We start from the raw sequence: 16,596 nt of genomic DNA on the forward strand, positions 1-16,596 counted from the left end.
GTTAAAAAGTAAAACAAAAAATTATATATATATATATACTGTACATATCTCACCATAATAAAATGGCCATAATAAAACAATATCAGGCCAGTAATTTGTTTGGTTTACTGCTGAAACAACAACATATACTGGCGTTATCTGCTATATGGGATTTATGATGGTTAATCTTTGGTTACTGTAGCATACATAATGTACCGGGGTCTCCTCGGTAACGGGGTGCTTGGCAGCCATGGCAACGTGCTGCGCCACACTGTCAGCGGGGTCTATGGCTGCTGATCGCTCCGTTACACCTCCGGTATGTCAGGGGGGACGGTATGGATAAGGGAGCGTGTGGCCAAACATGACAAATTACAAGAGTCTTTTCTGCGTGGATTCTGCAGGTGGAGACCCGGAACATTTACACGTGTGGAGACTAGAGACCCCGAGACTGTCTGCAGGCTGGAGGAAAAACTGTTCCCAACCCACAGTACAGTCTGTGTGCATGACGTAATGCAACTCCATTATGGCAGCCTTTTAAGAAAATATATGGTGATCATATGGACATTTTTAGGACACGCTGTTGAACATACTTGTGCAGTTTAGCCATACTGGGTTAATCTATGTAGTTGTAGCACAATAATATGTCTAGCCAAAAGCAGGCTATTTCTGTTATTGCACATAAATGCAATGCAGCCATTATTGTGTCTTTTAGGCCTACTATTTTCTTGCATAGGAAACATTTTGATTGTAGTTCATCATTTGAATATACCCTCAGTCATGATCAGTTGGACCCAATGTGTTTTCACATAACAACAGAAGTCATTTTTAATTTAGAAAGTGTATTTTTTTTATTTCAAACTTCAGCTTACACTCATTAAGGTCCTCGCTTTAAACCTGTTTCCCTCCTGCCCTGTCCCTAATAACATCTACAGAAACTACTTGGAGCATACAGTATCACCACATGTTCATCATGTATTTTCCCTCTGTGGTCATCTTATCGACCATGCTCCCTCCTGCATCAGGTGAGTGGGGAGAATAAGCTGCATTGAGTTGGTAACAGGCAGCAATGGCAAATTAAAAAAAAAAAAAAAATACAGGATATGAAAGAAACAGGTATGAAGAAAAACTTTGATGTGTACTTTTCTTCCCTACGCCAGACCCAACCCCTAATGCATCCCCGTCTTTTCTAAATGGAACCAACAAAACAATCATTGGCTGGTTATTTACATGCACAGTATCCCCCCTGCTCCCCCCACCCCCACCAAAAAGACACACTAATGCCTGATCCCAAAGCCATCTGCATCGCTAATCAACAGTATTAGATGTGGAGTAATTGCATGTATTTTCCTGAAAACAAAAACAAAAATATCCTGGCATCGGAGTTTACTAATGCAGGTGATGTGAATTTTTGTGGACAAGTCTGGTGATATTTTGTAATGTCATTGTTCTTAATAAAGCCAAATAAAACAAACCAACAATGTAGATATGTATTCGTCTTGATAGCCATTCAATTAAAATCATGTATTGGGGGCATGTGTGACATTGTTGATGTAAATACTTACTGATGCAGCACATGTGCAACTAGAAATAGTCCCCAATAAAGGCACTCAATGTTGTTGTTGAGTAACATTTGCTAAAAGCTACAGTACCTACTTGTTTTAGTTTATTATTTTGACTTTTTTTTAGAAACATGAGGATATATCTTTGTTATATTTTCAAGATGATTGAAAACGATCCTTTTAAAGATGATAGTATAAATACATTGTTGGTTTTGATTAATAATAAAAAGTAAAAAGAATCTGGTGATTCTTTTTAGGATTTTCCTGCCTCATCAGAACTGTAATGTCAATAGCTTTATTTACACCAGGGAAGTTCAACAGCATGGAAGGAAGAAAAGATGGCTTTGGGAAAGGAAACCGTAAGACTGCTCTAATTAGACATCACCACACTCTAAAACGACAACAGGTACAAGCTGTGCCTTTTTTTATTATGTGAACCCCCACCCACAACCCCAGCCTCGCACAGACACACACACACACAAGCACCCAAAATATAAAAATAGAACAAAACAAAACAAACCATCAGGATGTTGAGTGGTAAAAGTCCAGGGTGCTACCACAGAGCACCAGCTGAGTTACACACACGCACACACACACACACACTTGTGGGAGTGTTGAGAGCTGGAAGTTTAGAGAAGTGTGTCTTCTGACAGGGGTGTCCCCAGCTCCTCCCCCTCCTCCTCCTGCGACTTCATCTCCTCCCACCACCTGGCATGCTGGTTCTTCCCTGAGCTCTATACATTCTAATCAGGGCTGTAATTCTCTCTCTGGGACACGAGCACACATGCACACACAGGCACACAATTCACTCCCTCTGGGTGGGGTTAAGTCCGTTCTTCAGATAAACTGTGATACACAGAGTGAGTGTAACCAAGGCAACCACTGCTGCTCTCCATCCACAGTGACACCGTCAGGGTTTGGCCTGAGGGGGGCGCTACCAGAAGTTATCCAGCCCTGGCATACAGAGGAAAGGAAAGTACAGGATCAGTCATCAGTGTTACATTAAAGTGAGCTTGATGTTTGTAATGTTTAACAAGAATCATAAACTGCAAGCACCAGATATAAGCTTTTCAGTATTAACACAACATGGAGGGTCTAATGCTATATTTATCTTTATTTAATTTCTTCAAAATTCACATGTTCTAGCTGCACCTAAGCTTATAGTTCATATGCCTTATGGCTACTCTACATGTTTCACTTAGTTCCTCTCCTGAATGAAAAATAATGCTTCAAAGCAGAAGTGCTAGTTGCAGCGGTCATGGGTTAGAATCCTACCTTTGACCTTTTCTGTATGTCATCCCCCACTCTCTCCTCCAAGCATTTCCTATCTCTCTTTTGCTGTCCTACCAAATGAAGAAAATGGCCCCAAAAAACCACCAAAAATAGGCAGAGAAGCTTTTCCCCCCAACAAGTGGTCTTTGTCAACCCTGTTTCATCCTGTTCCCTCCTCTCCAACCATCATGCTAGCCCACTGACCGCTTACCACCAAAATGATAGGATTGCAACTTAAGGTAGCATGCAGCCTATTGCAATTTTCAGACTGTGATAATGATAAAAAGGCTCTCACATTGAACTCTATCTTTTTCCATTGTCGAAGCAAAGAAACACCACCTTTCAATGCAGGCTGCGGTTCATGAGCCTGATAAGGAAATCCATCTCACGAATCATGCATTACTAAAGATCAAGTTAAGTTGCATACTGGTAATTGTAGGATACTAAACTACACTGATTTCTAACTTTATTAATGGCAGGCTGGAGAAACCTTTAAACAACAAATGTTAAACACAGAAGGAGATCTAGGAAGAGGCATGTTGCACTTGCAAGACGTCATATCAGTAACTCACGTGTAAAGAGGCTGCAGCTGCAGATGAGAGGACTTCTGAGGAGGCTGGTATCCGTACGAGTCAAAGCCACCAATGAAATCAACTTCAAGAGAAGAGGGGAAAACAGGGTGACTTCATTTCACATTCCCCTAAATCTGCCATTTTAAGCATGTGTTGACTTTCAAGATCAGATTCTAATATCACAACCTGAAGAGGTTATACATTGTTTTTTACGCTACACGAGTGGGACCTGCTTTCCTCAACACGTTCCAACATCTGATACGTTTATGTCCTGTTTTATGTCCTGACCAAAAAGTATTAAAAAAATACAAGTCCTCCATGATTTACTTTGAGTTCCAAAATACAACACATTCCTCCTACGCAACTAGTTTCAAATGTATTCATTTTTGCTGTAATTTTTACTTTTTACTTTTTTTATATAGACAAAATTTTGGGGCCTAAAAGTAGATTATAAAACATCTTTCAATATCCGGTGTTTTATTACTGATCATCTTTCTACCTGAACATAGACTGTTTTGCTTTAAAAGTTCTTGTAATTTTGTAATGCTAAATAGACTTGAGCTTGTATAGTGCTCATTTAGTTTTCTAACAACTCATAGCCCTTTTTCCACTGCAGGTCACAGCTACCCATTCACACAAGGAAAGTGTTCCATAATTATTAACTAACATTCATACACATTAACACACCGCTGTCACAGCAGTGGGAGCAACTTGGGGTTAAGTGTCTTGCTCAAGTAGACATTGCCATATGGCTACAGGAACTGGGGATCGAACCCCCGACCTTCCTGTTGAGAGATGACCGACTCTACCATTAAGCCACAACCTCCCATGTAGCTAAATGGTGTGCTAACTTTGCAGAGCACAGGCACTGTAGAGCAGAAATCACTTAAATTAGTTTGAGTTCATGTGGAAAACAACCATTCTGTCTACAAGAGAGCCACAACAAGGTTATTTTGGAAGTGTTAAATGTCCCGTTAGGTTCCTACGTCAGTCACAAGTCATTTTAAGACATGCACGCCAGTTTTTGTTAATATCATAAGCAGCTAAATTATTCCAGGATTATTAAAAGCGTTTACATACACAGCTATTTAAATCCACATTTGCCGCAAATTACAAGTCGGCTAATTATTCTTCTATAAAAGTTTCATTGTTATTATTTCATTATCCCTGCTATGTTATTACATCCACGCTCCACGTTAACAATAATGTTAACATCCAAGTTAACATTATTGACTCAGAATTATAATTCTCTTTTTCAGGACAAGAAGTCCATGTCATATCATAGCTACAGGACAATATTCTTTTATTTAATGAGAGTGAAACACAAGAACAGGATACACCAAGGAAAGAACCATTCAGACACAATGATGGATGAAATGAGCAGACAAGACAAGCACTCTCGGGCAGACAGACGGACACTGGGAGAGAATATATCAGCAGGCCTCTTAAAATACTCCACACAGAGGGAGTTCTCAGATCAGCCACAGGGAATCCTCAGCACTGACAGAGTTAAGAGCGACTAACGCAGGAGAAAACTAACTCCCACAACCCCGGGGTGCTTACACTAAACCTCCCACGATAGTGTGAACCTGATCAGCTGAATGAGGCACTACAGGAAGATCATGGAGCTTGACAAGAAGAGGAAAAAAAAAACACTCACAGCTGTCCTCGTCATCCTGGAAGACTTTGCTCACGTAGCAGGCGTACACAAAACCAAAGAGCTGAAGAGGAGGGATGGTGAGAGATGAGGTGACTGAAGCCAAGATATTCTTTCACAAAATATGTATGAATATTTGTTTGGAAGTGTGTGTGTGTGTTCAGATACGTACAGCCAGTAGGACCTGAATGGCTGAACTCAACACCTCTATGTACTGGTAGTCAAGGAGACACCCAGAGACAGTGATGACATGGTGGTCGTCCGGAGCCATGTGAGAGTCTAGCAGCCGGGTTACCAGGCAACCGGGGCCATGCTCCATCCACCACGAGCGATGGAGGGATGTGTTGAACGTCATGAGAAAGTCCCTGTCCTGAACACGTAATCACAAACAATTAGTGGCAATACTCACCAACTATTACTGATGATTTATGAAATTATTAATAAATTATAAGTTTACAGTAATGACAAAAAACAAGATGTCGCTCAACTTACTGATTTATCAAACATAAACGAAGAATATGAGTCTTTGTTGTTGTTGTAGTTCAGCAGATGTCTATAATGCATAAACAGCACTCACCTGAGACAGGTTTCCAACCTCCAGGTAGAAACAGATAATGAACGAGTTCCAGCCCACCCAGAGGACCAGCCATACTGCATACTGCAGGACACACACCCAGAACAGATACTGTATGAGAGGAACTCCACACACACACACACACACACACACACACATGTTTTATCAATGTAAAGTAAACAGGAGCTGCTGAGGGATTCACTCACAAAGATGAGGTATCTGAATCGAAACTGCACGGTGCCGAACATGCCCAGGATGACGGCCATGATGTGCAGGAAGTTGGCCAGAATGGGGGCCCACTGATAGCCCAGAAAATCAAACACCTGCCTTTGAAGGGCCGCCACCTACAGGACAGAGGGAGGGCCATAAATACACACAAACAAACGATTAAACACAACTATACAAATACACACACTATTAGGGACATATGCAAATACAACACACACAAGATATCACGGTTTTATACACACACACACACACACACACACACACACACACACACACACAGTGACAGGACATACACAGGTCTGCTGCAGTTGTTTCCATGGTAACTGCCTGGAGCACCAGCCAGTTCAGTGCCTGTAGAAAGAGGAGCATCCCCCCCAAAAGCTCCCCCAAACTAATGAGAATCTATGGGCTGAATCTCCCTGCCCCTAAACAACAAGGCATCAGTCCTGCACACAAAAGCCTGAACAACAAACCCCTCACTCTGTTGTCCACGCCTGCATCCTCCTACCACAGTCTCATATTACATGCTTATTACATTTAGAGGGCTAGTCTGAAGCTATTTTCAGGCACAAGGATCAGAGAACTTTAAATACAGGATGGAGAGCAGATGGTGGGCATGGCCTCCTGGTCCTCTCTGTGCCTCACATTCATATGGTTTTTCCAGAATGGGGAATCACCTCTCTTGTCTCGCTCCCCTATGGACCACCCTCACACCAAAGCGCCCCCTGCCTTGCTCCCTCTGCTTCAACAGAAACACACCATGGCCTGTTATGTGGCATCATAGCACCCTGGCAGCTGCAGCTCAAAGCTTCTTTTTTTTCAGTCTAACTGTAGAGAGAGGCTGGACAAAAAAAATGTCTGATTACAGTGTGCTGTCTGAAGCACGCTGCTCTAATTATAACCTGGTGCTGAGGCAGCTTCACACAGACACACACACACACACACACACACACACACAGACTCACCAACTGCAGGGAGCATATCACGAGCAGTGTGCATCTTCCGTCGCACTTCCCCATCTTGGAAGGCTCAGGACGGGGCTTGGGGCCGCGCAGGCTCCGGGGGAAGGACGAGTCCCCAGTCAGATCCAGACTGCCTGGTCGTCTCAGCTCACACCATTCCCGGCAAAGTAGACGTGCCCAAGGCCGCCGCCGCCGCCTCCTCCTCCTCCTTTTAGCGCTGGTGGGACTCTCTTTCTCTCACAGTGGGTGACCCATCTTGGCCGCTGGTTTTGTCGGTAAATACCAATCGCGGTGGTTTTCAGGAAGGAGAGGAGGAGGAGGGGTCCAGTTCACGCCGGCCTGCTGCGGTCCCACCACCACCGACAACAGAAATCACCTCGGCCACACCTTCCGGAGCGGGGACACACAAAGGCACAAAGAAAGACGGAAAGCTGTCATAATCAACCCCGGGCTGCAGACAGAAATGAGCGTCATATGATACTGAATCACACGGGGGGAGGAGGGGAGCGACCCCGCAGCGTTACTACGGCTAACGTTTGGCTACATGCACTCCTCTATGGACACAAAGCAGTCCGCTGTGACTCAAGGTTTTCAAGGAAAGGCAGAGTCCTCGCTCCCCCTAAAAAAATCCCAGTTTACCCCGGACCCCCTTCCCTTCTCAAATGTGGGTGATAAGAAGTCAAGTTAACGGACAGATAAGCTCACCAGGACCGTTTTCATTCGCTCGGTTTCGCAGCGTCTTTTGTCAACAATCGGTGCCGGGGCGGGCGCAGGAGGAGCCGAGGGGAGAGAGAGAGAGAAACTAAGGGGGGTGGGGGCTCTCAGTCACCGCGACCCCCTCGAGAAGAAGCTGCATGGAATCTGCAAACGCGCGTGCGTGCGCGCGCGCAGTCGAGCAGCAGCAGCGCGCACAAAGAAACGAGGCTGGTTGTGGATGAGACTGCCGGGGAAAACATGTGTCCCATAGACTTTACACAGGCCTGTCCACAGTCTGTACTGCTCTCCCACCCGCTGCCTTGCTGCTCGTCTCCTCTCCACCTTATGACTAGATGATTACACAGATACAACATTAAGGAAGCGTTAAAAAAAGAATTTCATAGGCCAGGCTACAGTTTGGTAATGATTAAAGGAAAACACATTAACAAAACCTTAACAAAAAAAAAAATGTACTTACAGTTTAAAACAGGTTTAATGACATGAATGAAATATAGCAGCAGCATGAAACAGTAATGCATGATGACATATACTGTATCAACATTTTCCAAATGTAAACTTTGAGTTCATTATCAGGAACAAAACTAATAGTTTTATATACTGCTTTTAAAAGCAATTAAGAGTAAGAATGAAGGTGAATTGACAGAAGAGCAGTGAAAACGAATTTAAACCAATAAATCTGTTTTTCAAATAATAAAGTTAAAGCATGTCCATAATCAACTTTTCTTTCCGTTAAAAAAAAGGAACATTGGACCTAGCTTATATATAACAGCAAGCCCTTACATTTTCATGATTTCTTTTTGTTAAAACTGAAAATATGTTTACTCATGTCCTTCTAAATATCACCATGTTTACATTAAATGAGTTTTGCCTCACACAAGCTGCGATAAATTTGTCATGAAATACTGTACGAAGTGACCCATAATCCAAGCTCCACTCAGCAAGAAAACCCAAATTCATTGTACAGTTAGGCAGGAGAAACAGCGTTAAACAGCTACATGCCTCAAAACTGCCCTAACTAAAATAACCTGATTAATTAATCGGCATGGATACAAACTAATCAAGAGACTGGAAAAAAGCTGAGTAATTGTTTCATTGATAATATCCCATGAAAATAGGCCAACCACACCTTGGTCATAGCAAGTACTTTTGTAACTACTCAGTAATAGTTTGTACAAAGAGCTTTTTCTGGACAGCTACTGCACTGTTTTTCCTTATTCTTTGAGAAATGAGTTTGTAGCAATAAAAAAAAAAAAATCTAAAAAAAGAAGAGGTACAGCATTTTAATAGTGGTGGATAAATGATCAAAAATAACTCATCCAGACATAATAAGGTCACACTTACCCTATTTATAATCTTATTAGACAAAAATGTCCCAGATGAAAGAATAATAATGACAACGGATACTTTTCTACAGAATATTGAAGTTTATTAAAAAGAAAAAAATTGTAATATAAAACAGGCCAAGAATTAAAAACTAGTGAGTGTCCTGAGGTGGTTTTGTGATGAGGTTGAAGCACATGAAATTACAGAGACTCTTACTCCTCCAACCACAACCCATCAACATCTGAAGCAGGACAGACACGCGCACACACACAGATTGAAGTTTATACTCAAACACACATCACTGTATTTCTCCCATGTAGAGGCGTTTATCACTGGAGCCGGACAGAACTGCGTTGAGGGGAAAAGAGAAAGAAACTTAAACTGTTTGTATTTGTCAAGACAACGGCATTGAGTCTTAAAATATCTTGATTTCTCTCACAATGTGGTTACAACATGTACTGAAACAGTGTTTGACTCACCTATGGGCTCCTCTGGGTGAAAGGCTACTTCGTTGACGGAGCCGGCATGGCCCGGAAGCTTGTACAGGATCCTGCGTGATGTGGTGTCCCATATGTACACAAACCTATAAACACAGACAACTAAATATGAAGATGGCTCCTTTATTTCAAAACAGTTTGTGATTCATTGCCGTTAATGCTTTAGTTGTTGAATTAAGATATATTTAGGATAGTTGATCGTCACTCATTTATTGTCAATTAAACACCTATAAATAACAAATTCACAGTTCAAAATGTACACTGATTTTTAATATTTACATGTGCATCAATTTGACATGTCTATCGCACACTGCAGTGTACTCAGGTGTGTCCATAACTTTAACTAGCTCACAGTAAGGCTCAAGCAGCATTGTTTATTTTTGCATTTGGACTCTTAATTATTCATACGTTTGTTTTCGGTATAAAACGATCTCTTCTAATCAGAGTGTCTTCCAATTTCTTGAAAAGCCTGAAGTGTCAGCACCTGGCACAGTGTAATTTAAATGGCAGCCTGCATGTTGGTGAAGCAAACTGATTTATCCTGAGGAGCCGTGCACTTTAGTTAGAGTTCCCTAACAACTATACCTGAACATTTTAATGTGTAATATGTGAATTGTAGAGACTAGGGGAAGTGGGGAGGAAAAGTATGAGAAGAAAACAGCTTTAAAATGAGGTAATGTGAGGCTTCAGATTATAATTAAGACATGATAAGGATGGGGCGCTGGTGGTGCAGGGGTTCGTGTGCGCGCACCCATGTATCGAGGCTATAGTCCTCAACATGACCGGCCCCGGTTCGAAGCCTTTCACATCTTTCCTGAATGTCAATCCCCACCCTCTCCCTGATTTCCGTCACTGTCCCCTGTTCTATCGCTCCAATACAGGCAAAAAAGCTCAAAAATAAATCTCAAAAATAATTAAACTGTGAGTGTTCTGTCTCCAAAAACAACTTCTAGTAGGATTTTTTAAAATATTTTTTCACCCTTCTGTCTCCCTACTCTTGTATATAGTATAGAGTGAGAACACATCATAGCAGCAGGAATCCACCAAAGCTTTGTGAGGTCAAGCAGGTGTTGGAGGAGTTATTGGTGAATATGTCCCCATCTTGTGGCTTGACTACAACAGCTGTGTGATGCATAAAGCTATACAATGATGACTATGTGTGTACAACGTATTCTTAACCTGCCTCCACAGGAGCAGTTTACTGATTGAATAAGATGTCCTTTATTGAACTTAAAACTTATGTAGTTACATTTCCTATTCAATTCCTTCATGTTAGTACTGCATTATTTATTGTGTTACATCCTAGTTAGATTTTCTCTACTTCAATGATACTTGAAATTTAAAATAATTCATTTGTATTACTATCTAATTAGAATTGTTCAGCCAGATGATACAGATAGAAAATGTGAAGCTATGCATGCTAATAGTTTCACTTGAAGTTGAACAGAAGCATGATCTCTTAATTAGTCATTAAATAAGGTAATGACAGAGAGGTAAAACAAATACTCTTCAACTACAAACTCCTCCCATCCCAACTTCAAAGCAACTTAAAGTGGTTTCCTGGGAGGAAGCAATGTATCACTTTCTTCAACTACTGACATTTTATGCATTTAACTGATCCAAGTCACTTATGAATTATGTGAGCCTTTAAACACTTAATACATTAGTGTGAAAAATATCCAATCTGTTAATACCTGAAATATTGTAAATGTCCCTTCGACTTAATTTACAAATCTATAAACCATGAACGAACTTAATTATTGTATACTGACCAGATAAACATCACAAGGTGCATTAAGGCCATTTCATCTAGAAAGGAAGGTTTGTAGTTTTGGCTCTATTATAATAGAGTGTGCAGGTATCCGAGAACATATACAGTACAGGTAAAAGCCAGTAAATTAGAATATTTTGAAAAACTTGATTTATTTCAGTAATTGCATTCAAAAGGTGTAACTTGTACATTATATTTATTCATTGCACACAGACTGATGCATTCAAATGTTTATTTCATTTAATTTTGATGATTTGAAGTGGCAACAAATGAAAATCCAAAATTCCGTGTGTCACAAAATTAGAATATTACTTAAGGCTGATACAAAAAAGGGATTTTTAGAAATGTTGGCCAACTGAAAAGTATGAAAATGAAAAATGTGAGCATGTACAATACTCAATACTTGGTTGGAGCTCCTTTTGCCTCAATTACTGTGTTAATGCGGCGTGGCATGGAGTCCATGAGTTTCTGGCACTGCTCAGGTGTTATGAGAGCCCAGGTTGCTCTGATAGTGGCCTTCAACTCTTCTGCGTTTTTGGGTCTGGCATTCTGCATCTTCCTTTTCACAATACCCCACAGATTTTCTATGGGGCTAAGGTCAGGGGAGTTGGCTGGCCAATTTAGAACAGAAATACCATGGTCCGTAAACCAGGCACGGGTAGATTTTGCGGTGTGTGCAGGCGCCAAGTCCTGTTGGAACTTGAAATCTCCATCTCCATAGAGCAGGTCAGCAGCAGGAAGCATGAAGTGCTCTAAAACTTGCTGGTATACGGCTGCGTTGACCCTGGATCTCAGGAAACAGAGTGGACCGACACCAGCAGATGACATGGCACCCCAAACCATCACTGATGGTGGAAACTTTACACTAGACTTCAGGCAACGTGGATCCTGTGCCTCTCCTGTCCTCCTCCAGACTCTGGGACCTCGATTTCCAAAGGAAATGCAAAATTTGCTTTCGTCAGAAAACATGACTTTGGACCACTCAGCAGCAGTCCAGCTCTTTTTTTCCTTAGCCCAGGTGAGACGCTTTTCGCGCTGTTTCTTGGTCAACAGTGGCTTGACACGAGGTATGCGGCAGTTGAAACCCATGTCTTTCAAGCGTCTCTTGGTGGTGGATCTTGAAGCACTGACTCCAGCAGCTGTCCACTCCTTGTGAATCTCCCCCACATTTTTGAATGGGTTTTTTTTCACAATCTTGACCAGGGCGCGGTGATCCTTATTGCTTGTACACTTTTTCTGACCACGGTTTTTCCTTCCCTTTGCCTCTCCATTAATGTGTTTGGACACAGAGCTCTGAGAACAGCCAGCCTCTTCAGCAATAACCTTTTGTGTCTTTCCCTCCTTGTGCAATGTGTCGATGGTCGCCTTTTGGACAGCTGTCAAATCTGAAGTCTTCCCCATGTTTGTGTAGGCTTCAGAACTGGACTGAGAGACCATTTAAAGCCCTTTGCAGGTGTTTTGAGTTAATCAGCTGATTAGTTTGTGGCACCAGGTATCTTCAAAATGTAACCCTAACACAATATTCTAATTTTGTGACACACGGAATTTTGGATTTTCATTTGTTGCCACTTCAAATCATCAAAATTAAATGAAATAAACATTTGAATGCATCAGTCTGTGTGCAATGAATAAATATAATGTACAAGTTACACCTTTTGAATGCAATTACTGAAATAAATCAAGTTTTTCAAAATATTCTAATTTACTGGCTTTTACCTGTATATGTTTTTAACAGCCTAAGATCTTTTTTTACACACACACACACGTATATATATATAAAGAGAGAAGCATAGTACGAAACACGTTATCTTATATATATATATATATATATATATATATATATATATAAAGAGAGAAGCATAGTAAGAAACATGTTATCTTTTTTTAAACAGTACAAATACAATGAATGTTCTCTGAGCCAGATAAACCCTAATTCAGGTACGAGCGAGTGTTTGTTAATGTTTTGGGCATGTGGTACTTGTGTGTGTATGTTTAGTTGCCTCTCACCTGTCAGCTGAGCCTGCAGCTATCTTACTGCCGTCAGTGGACCAGGAGCACCTCAGCAAATTCTGTAAAGATTAGATACATAGAATAAAGAAACTGCATTTGCAACATGAGCGAGCAACTTTGCATGTGTAAAAATAAAATAAAATCGAGACATTCGATGACACATGAGTATTTGGGGAGTTGTGGTAGAGAGAGATGATAAATGGTAAAAAGCCCAGGGGTTTTATTTATTACCGTTAAATAAACACAAAATGGGGCCTGAAACTGGCGAAGAGTATTTACCACACAAAGTGTTTGAGCTGTAAAGTCACACCTGATGATAAAATATCTGCACTGGTAAACTCACTCTGACCCAGGCGTACATACATTTTAGAGGCAGGGGAAATTGGCAAAACGGTGAGGTAGATAATTGAAGCCAGAATGTACAGTATATCTATCAGATCTATGTCATCAGAAACATTACTGCCAGAGGTTTTATTTATACGCATGCAAGCAGTACATTTCACTCTTACTTTGCTGTAAAGTAACTTTTAATATGAAAAGATATCAACATAAAATAAATTCAAGTCTGCCACATACATGTTTCATCAGCGCTGTCCCGCCTTTATTAACAGGAAGGGACCTCAGAGGACCGGACAGTTTTAATAAGGATAACTGAGCTGAAAAAGGCGCAGAGACACTGCGGTAGCTTTGCACAGATTGCTTTCTAGTTACTCATTGTTGCACATCTTCATCAACTGCATGTATTTACTGTGTAAATAATTAAAGTGTGGAAATTAAGTCAGGGCAACTCCTACATGATCATTGGACATGTATACATCCTCCTCATAATTGGAAAATCCAGAGTTCTTTATAAGTTACCTTTTCAAAGTTATGGACGTTGCCCTGGAAAATCTTCACGCATCTCTCCTTGGGTGCAAACGGTCGGACATCCCAAATGCGCACTGCACAAAGATACGTCAGTAATGAAAATCAGTACCACAGGTAAAGCCTTTTCTCATTCTGTTAAAAAAACAACTGATAAAGCATCCTACCTGTGTTGTCCATAGAGTTTGATAGGAGGTACGAGCCCTCGGAGCTCAGGCTGAGTCCAGTTACTGAGTCTCCGTGTCCATGCATGTTGTAGATCAGTTTATTCTGCCTCAGGTCCCACACCTGCACATCACACAAAAAGACAGGGTTCATAAAAAGACCTTTGTATGAAGAGAAAATAGTTCAGCTTGAGCTTTTATGTCATTGTCAGATCAGTGGCAATGTCCAAAGATGAAAAATATGGGTTTGATTTCAGGGACAAATGTAAAAGTGTGTTCTTATAGCACATGAGACACAACATACCGACCAGACAAGTCTCAAAGAGAGCCTGCAGCAGAGTTTGTAGAAGATAGATGAACATATCGAGGATAAAACACCAGTTTGGTTCTTGAATATCATTCAAGGAAGTGATTGGCAAAGGGACGTCACGCATTGCAAAAAAAAAAAGTGTTGAAGAAGCAGATGAAGCAACAGAGCTAGACGATGCTATAATGACAATACTTGACTTTATATCAATGATTACTTATAGTTCAACCGAATCACACTATCAACAGGGGAGAAGAACAACAAACTGGAGAACAGAAAACAAAACTCAGCCGTTTAATTACGTGCACAGAGATCGTACATCATACCCCCTTAATGGGCCGAGCTGAATTCTCAGGGGAATATCCTGCTGCGTTCTGACATCAGCTCGCAGAAAAAACAGTACAGGTCTGAGGAGAAGATCCAGGTGAAGTTTGCATTCAGACATACAGCTCCTCCTGCAAATATTACAAGTTTTTTCTACAAGTGTAAAAGCCCTATATCTTTGCACAAGTTCAATACCTTGATATCATTGTCGATGCCTCCTGACAGGATTTGGTCGCTGGTGTCGTTGAAGGTTACGGCCAGCACCTGGTAGGTGTTCTGAAAGGTGTGGATTGCCCCTTTCTTACGAATATCCCACAGCTTAGAAAAAAAGAAGAAGTGAAATATAAACAAAACCACATAAGACCAACTGATAAACTGGATTGAAGAGCAAGTGAAGCAAAATAAAAATACAAGTAGAAATGATCCTAAATCTACAGCATTTAGTTTCCTGTAAACTATCTGAAAAACTGAGACCTCACCTTGACAGTCCCATCATCGCTGCCGGTGCAGACGAGCTGGGGTCCTCGGCGTGCCGGGTAGCAGGTGTTAACAAAGGAGGTATGGCCTTTCAGACGCTTAATCCTCTCCCCAGTTTCACTGTCCCACACACCTACAGTCTTGTCTGTGCTGGCTGAAAACAGCATGCTGAAACACAACAGAAGATATCAGAACTTGTTTAAGCTTTTTATGCTCAATTTACAAATACATGAAGATGTTTCACACATGCTTTGCAAATAATCTAAGAAAAAAAATACATGAAATTGGGATATTTTTGTTGCTCTTAATAGATTAGTAATTCAGTCAATGTTTTTCAAGAAAAAATTGTGATGCTACAAAAAAAGCCAACGCTTACAGCGCATGTGTGTTATGTAACAATATTTTATTTTAAAACTGTCATTCATCTCAGGAACCACGTGCTGCTATACTTTGTGGGTAAGTAAATAAACTGAAGAAAACATCATCACGCTGATTGTTCATACCTGCCATCGGTGTTGTAGTGCAGCTCCATCACTGCTCCACTGTGGCCCTTCAGGGTGGCATAGTTATCACAATCTCCATACACATTCCACATCACTGTCGCAAATAAAACACAGCGTGCCACAAGTTATTCAGGGTGTGCAACAAAGAACGTGTAAGCTGCACAATTATGTATTCTTTTCATCAGTTTGATTTGCCAATATCTTACATATGAGTCTGTCAAATCCTGAGGAGGCCAGCGTGGCTCCATTAGGGTGAAATTTGCAGCAGTAGACCTCTCCTTCATGACCAGACATGAGCATAATGGGAGCCTGAAGACTGGAGCTGCGAGGAGGACCCTAATGAAACAAGAAACAATACAGGATCTTTTTTTTGGTAATGTGCATTAGGCAGAATTGCTTAGTAAACAGGCATTCGAGTGAAAAGTACGTCACCAGAACAAGAGGAAAACATTTGAACACCAGGTGTCTCATTTATCACACATAAAAAATAATGCAATGTTATTTAATTTCCTGTTTTCCTTGAAATGTTTATGGTCCTAAATTTTACTTTTAAAATGACTGATGCACTTTTGCGTGTACTACTCGTTCATGTAGTATCCGTACCATGGCCACGAGTTGCTGGGACTGAGCCGCCGCCACCAGCTCCATCCTGGGCCGCTTCACTGCGGCAGGAACCACCGCCACATCCGCCACTCTCTTCATTGGTTCAATCATAGCGGCGTATCAACAAAAAAACTAAATTGTAGTTGAATTTCGACGCTTTCTTTAAGCTAAAATGAATGGACGTCTTTCATGGAGGAAAACAGCACAAACGAAGAAGAGCTGGAGTCCTTCCG

The 16,596-nt window shown here is 41.2% G+C and overlaps 2 protein-coding genes and 1 long non-coding RNA gene across 4 annotated transcripts; 1 reads left to right on the forward strand and 2 right to left on the reverse strand.

Annotated features, from left to right (window-relative positions):
• The first annotated feature begins 7 nt into the window (after window positions 1-7).
• LOC306839575 lies at window positions 8-1,053 on the forward strand. The gene is made up of 2 exons (XR_013781219.1): window positions 8-295; window positions 381-1,053. It is a non-coding gene; the product is annotated as an uncharacterized lncRNA (long non-coding RNA).
• Window positions 1,054-1,817: 764 nt separating this feature from the next.
• nkain1 (sodium/potassium transporting ATPase interacting 1) lies at window positions 1,818-7,808 on the reverse strand (the record flags this gene model as incomplete). 2 transcript variants are annotated; one of them, XM_079368339.1, is made up of 8 exons in its annotated part: window positions 7,509-7,807; window positions 6,807-7,190; window positions 5,820-5,957; window positions 5,617-5,697; window positions 5,212-5,409; window positions 5,043-5,103; window positions 3,383-3,464; window positions 1,818-2,492 (listed from the first exon to the last, which is right to left on the reverse strand). In XM_079368339.1, the coding sequence occupies exons 2-8, from the start codon at window positions 6,858-6,860 to the stop codon at window positions 2,483-2,485; spliced, it is 624 nt and encodes a 207-aa protein (XP_079224465.1). In that variant the 5' UTR covers window positions 6,861-7,190; window positions 7,509-7,807. The 2 variants fall into 2 exon arrangements, with proteins under 2 accessions (XP_079224465.1, XP_079224466.1); XM_079368340.1 differs by lacking the exon at window positions 1,818-2,492 and having other exon boundaries at window positions 3,379-3,464; window positions 7,509-7,808.
• A 1,115-nt stretch (window positions 7,809-8,923) lies between these two features.
• snrnp40 (small nuclear ribonucleoprotein 40 (U5)) lies at window positions 8,924-16,585 on the reverse strand. Its single transcript, XM_079368923.1, has 10 exons — window positions 16,364-16,585; window positions 15,967-16,096; window positions 15,761-15,854; window positions 15,260-15,425; window positions 14,976-15,098; window positions 14,153-14,273; window positions 13,980-14,062; window positions 13,119-13,180; window positions 9,323-9,426; window positions 8,924-9,191 (listed from the first exon to the last, which is right to left on the reverse strand). The coding sequence occupies exons 1-10, from the start codon at window positions 16,472-16,474 to the stop codon at window positions 9,142-9,144; spliced, it is 1,044 nt and encodes a 347-aa protein (XP_079225049.1). The 5' UTR covers window positions 16,475-16,585; the 3' UTR covers window positions 8,924-9,141.
• Window positions 16,586-16,596: the final 11 nt, after the last annotated feature.

The sequence above is a fragment of the Symphodus melops genome (genome assembly GCF_947650265.1).
Source record: "Symphodus melops genome assembly, chromosome: 18".
Taxonomy (NCBI): domain Eukaryota; kingdom Metazoa; phylum Chordata; class Actinopteri; order Labriformes; family Labridae; genus Symphodus; species Symphodus melops.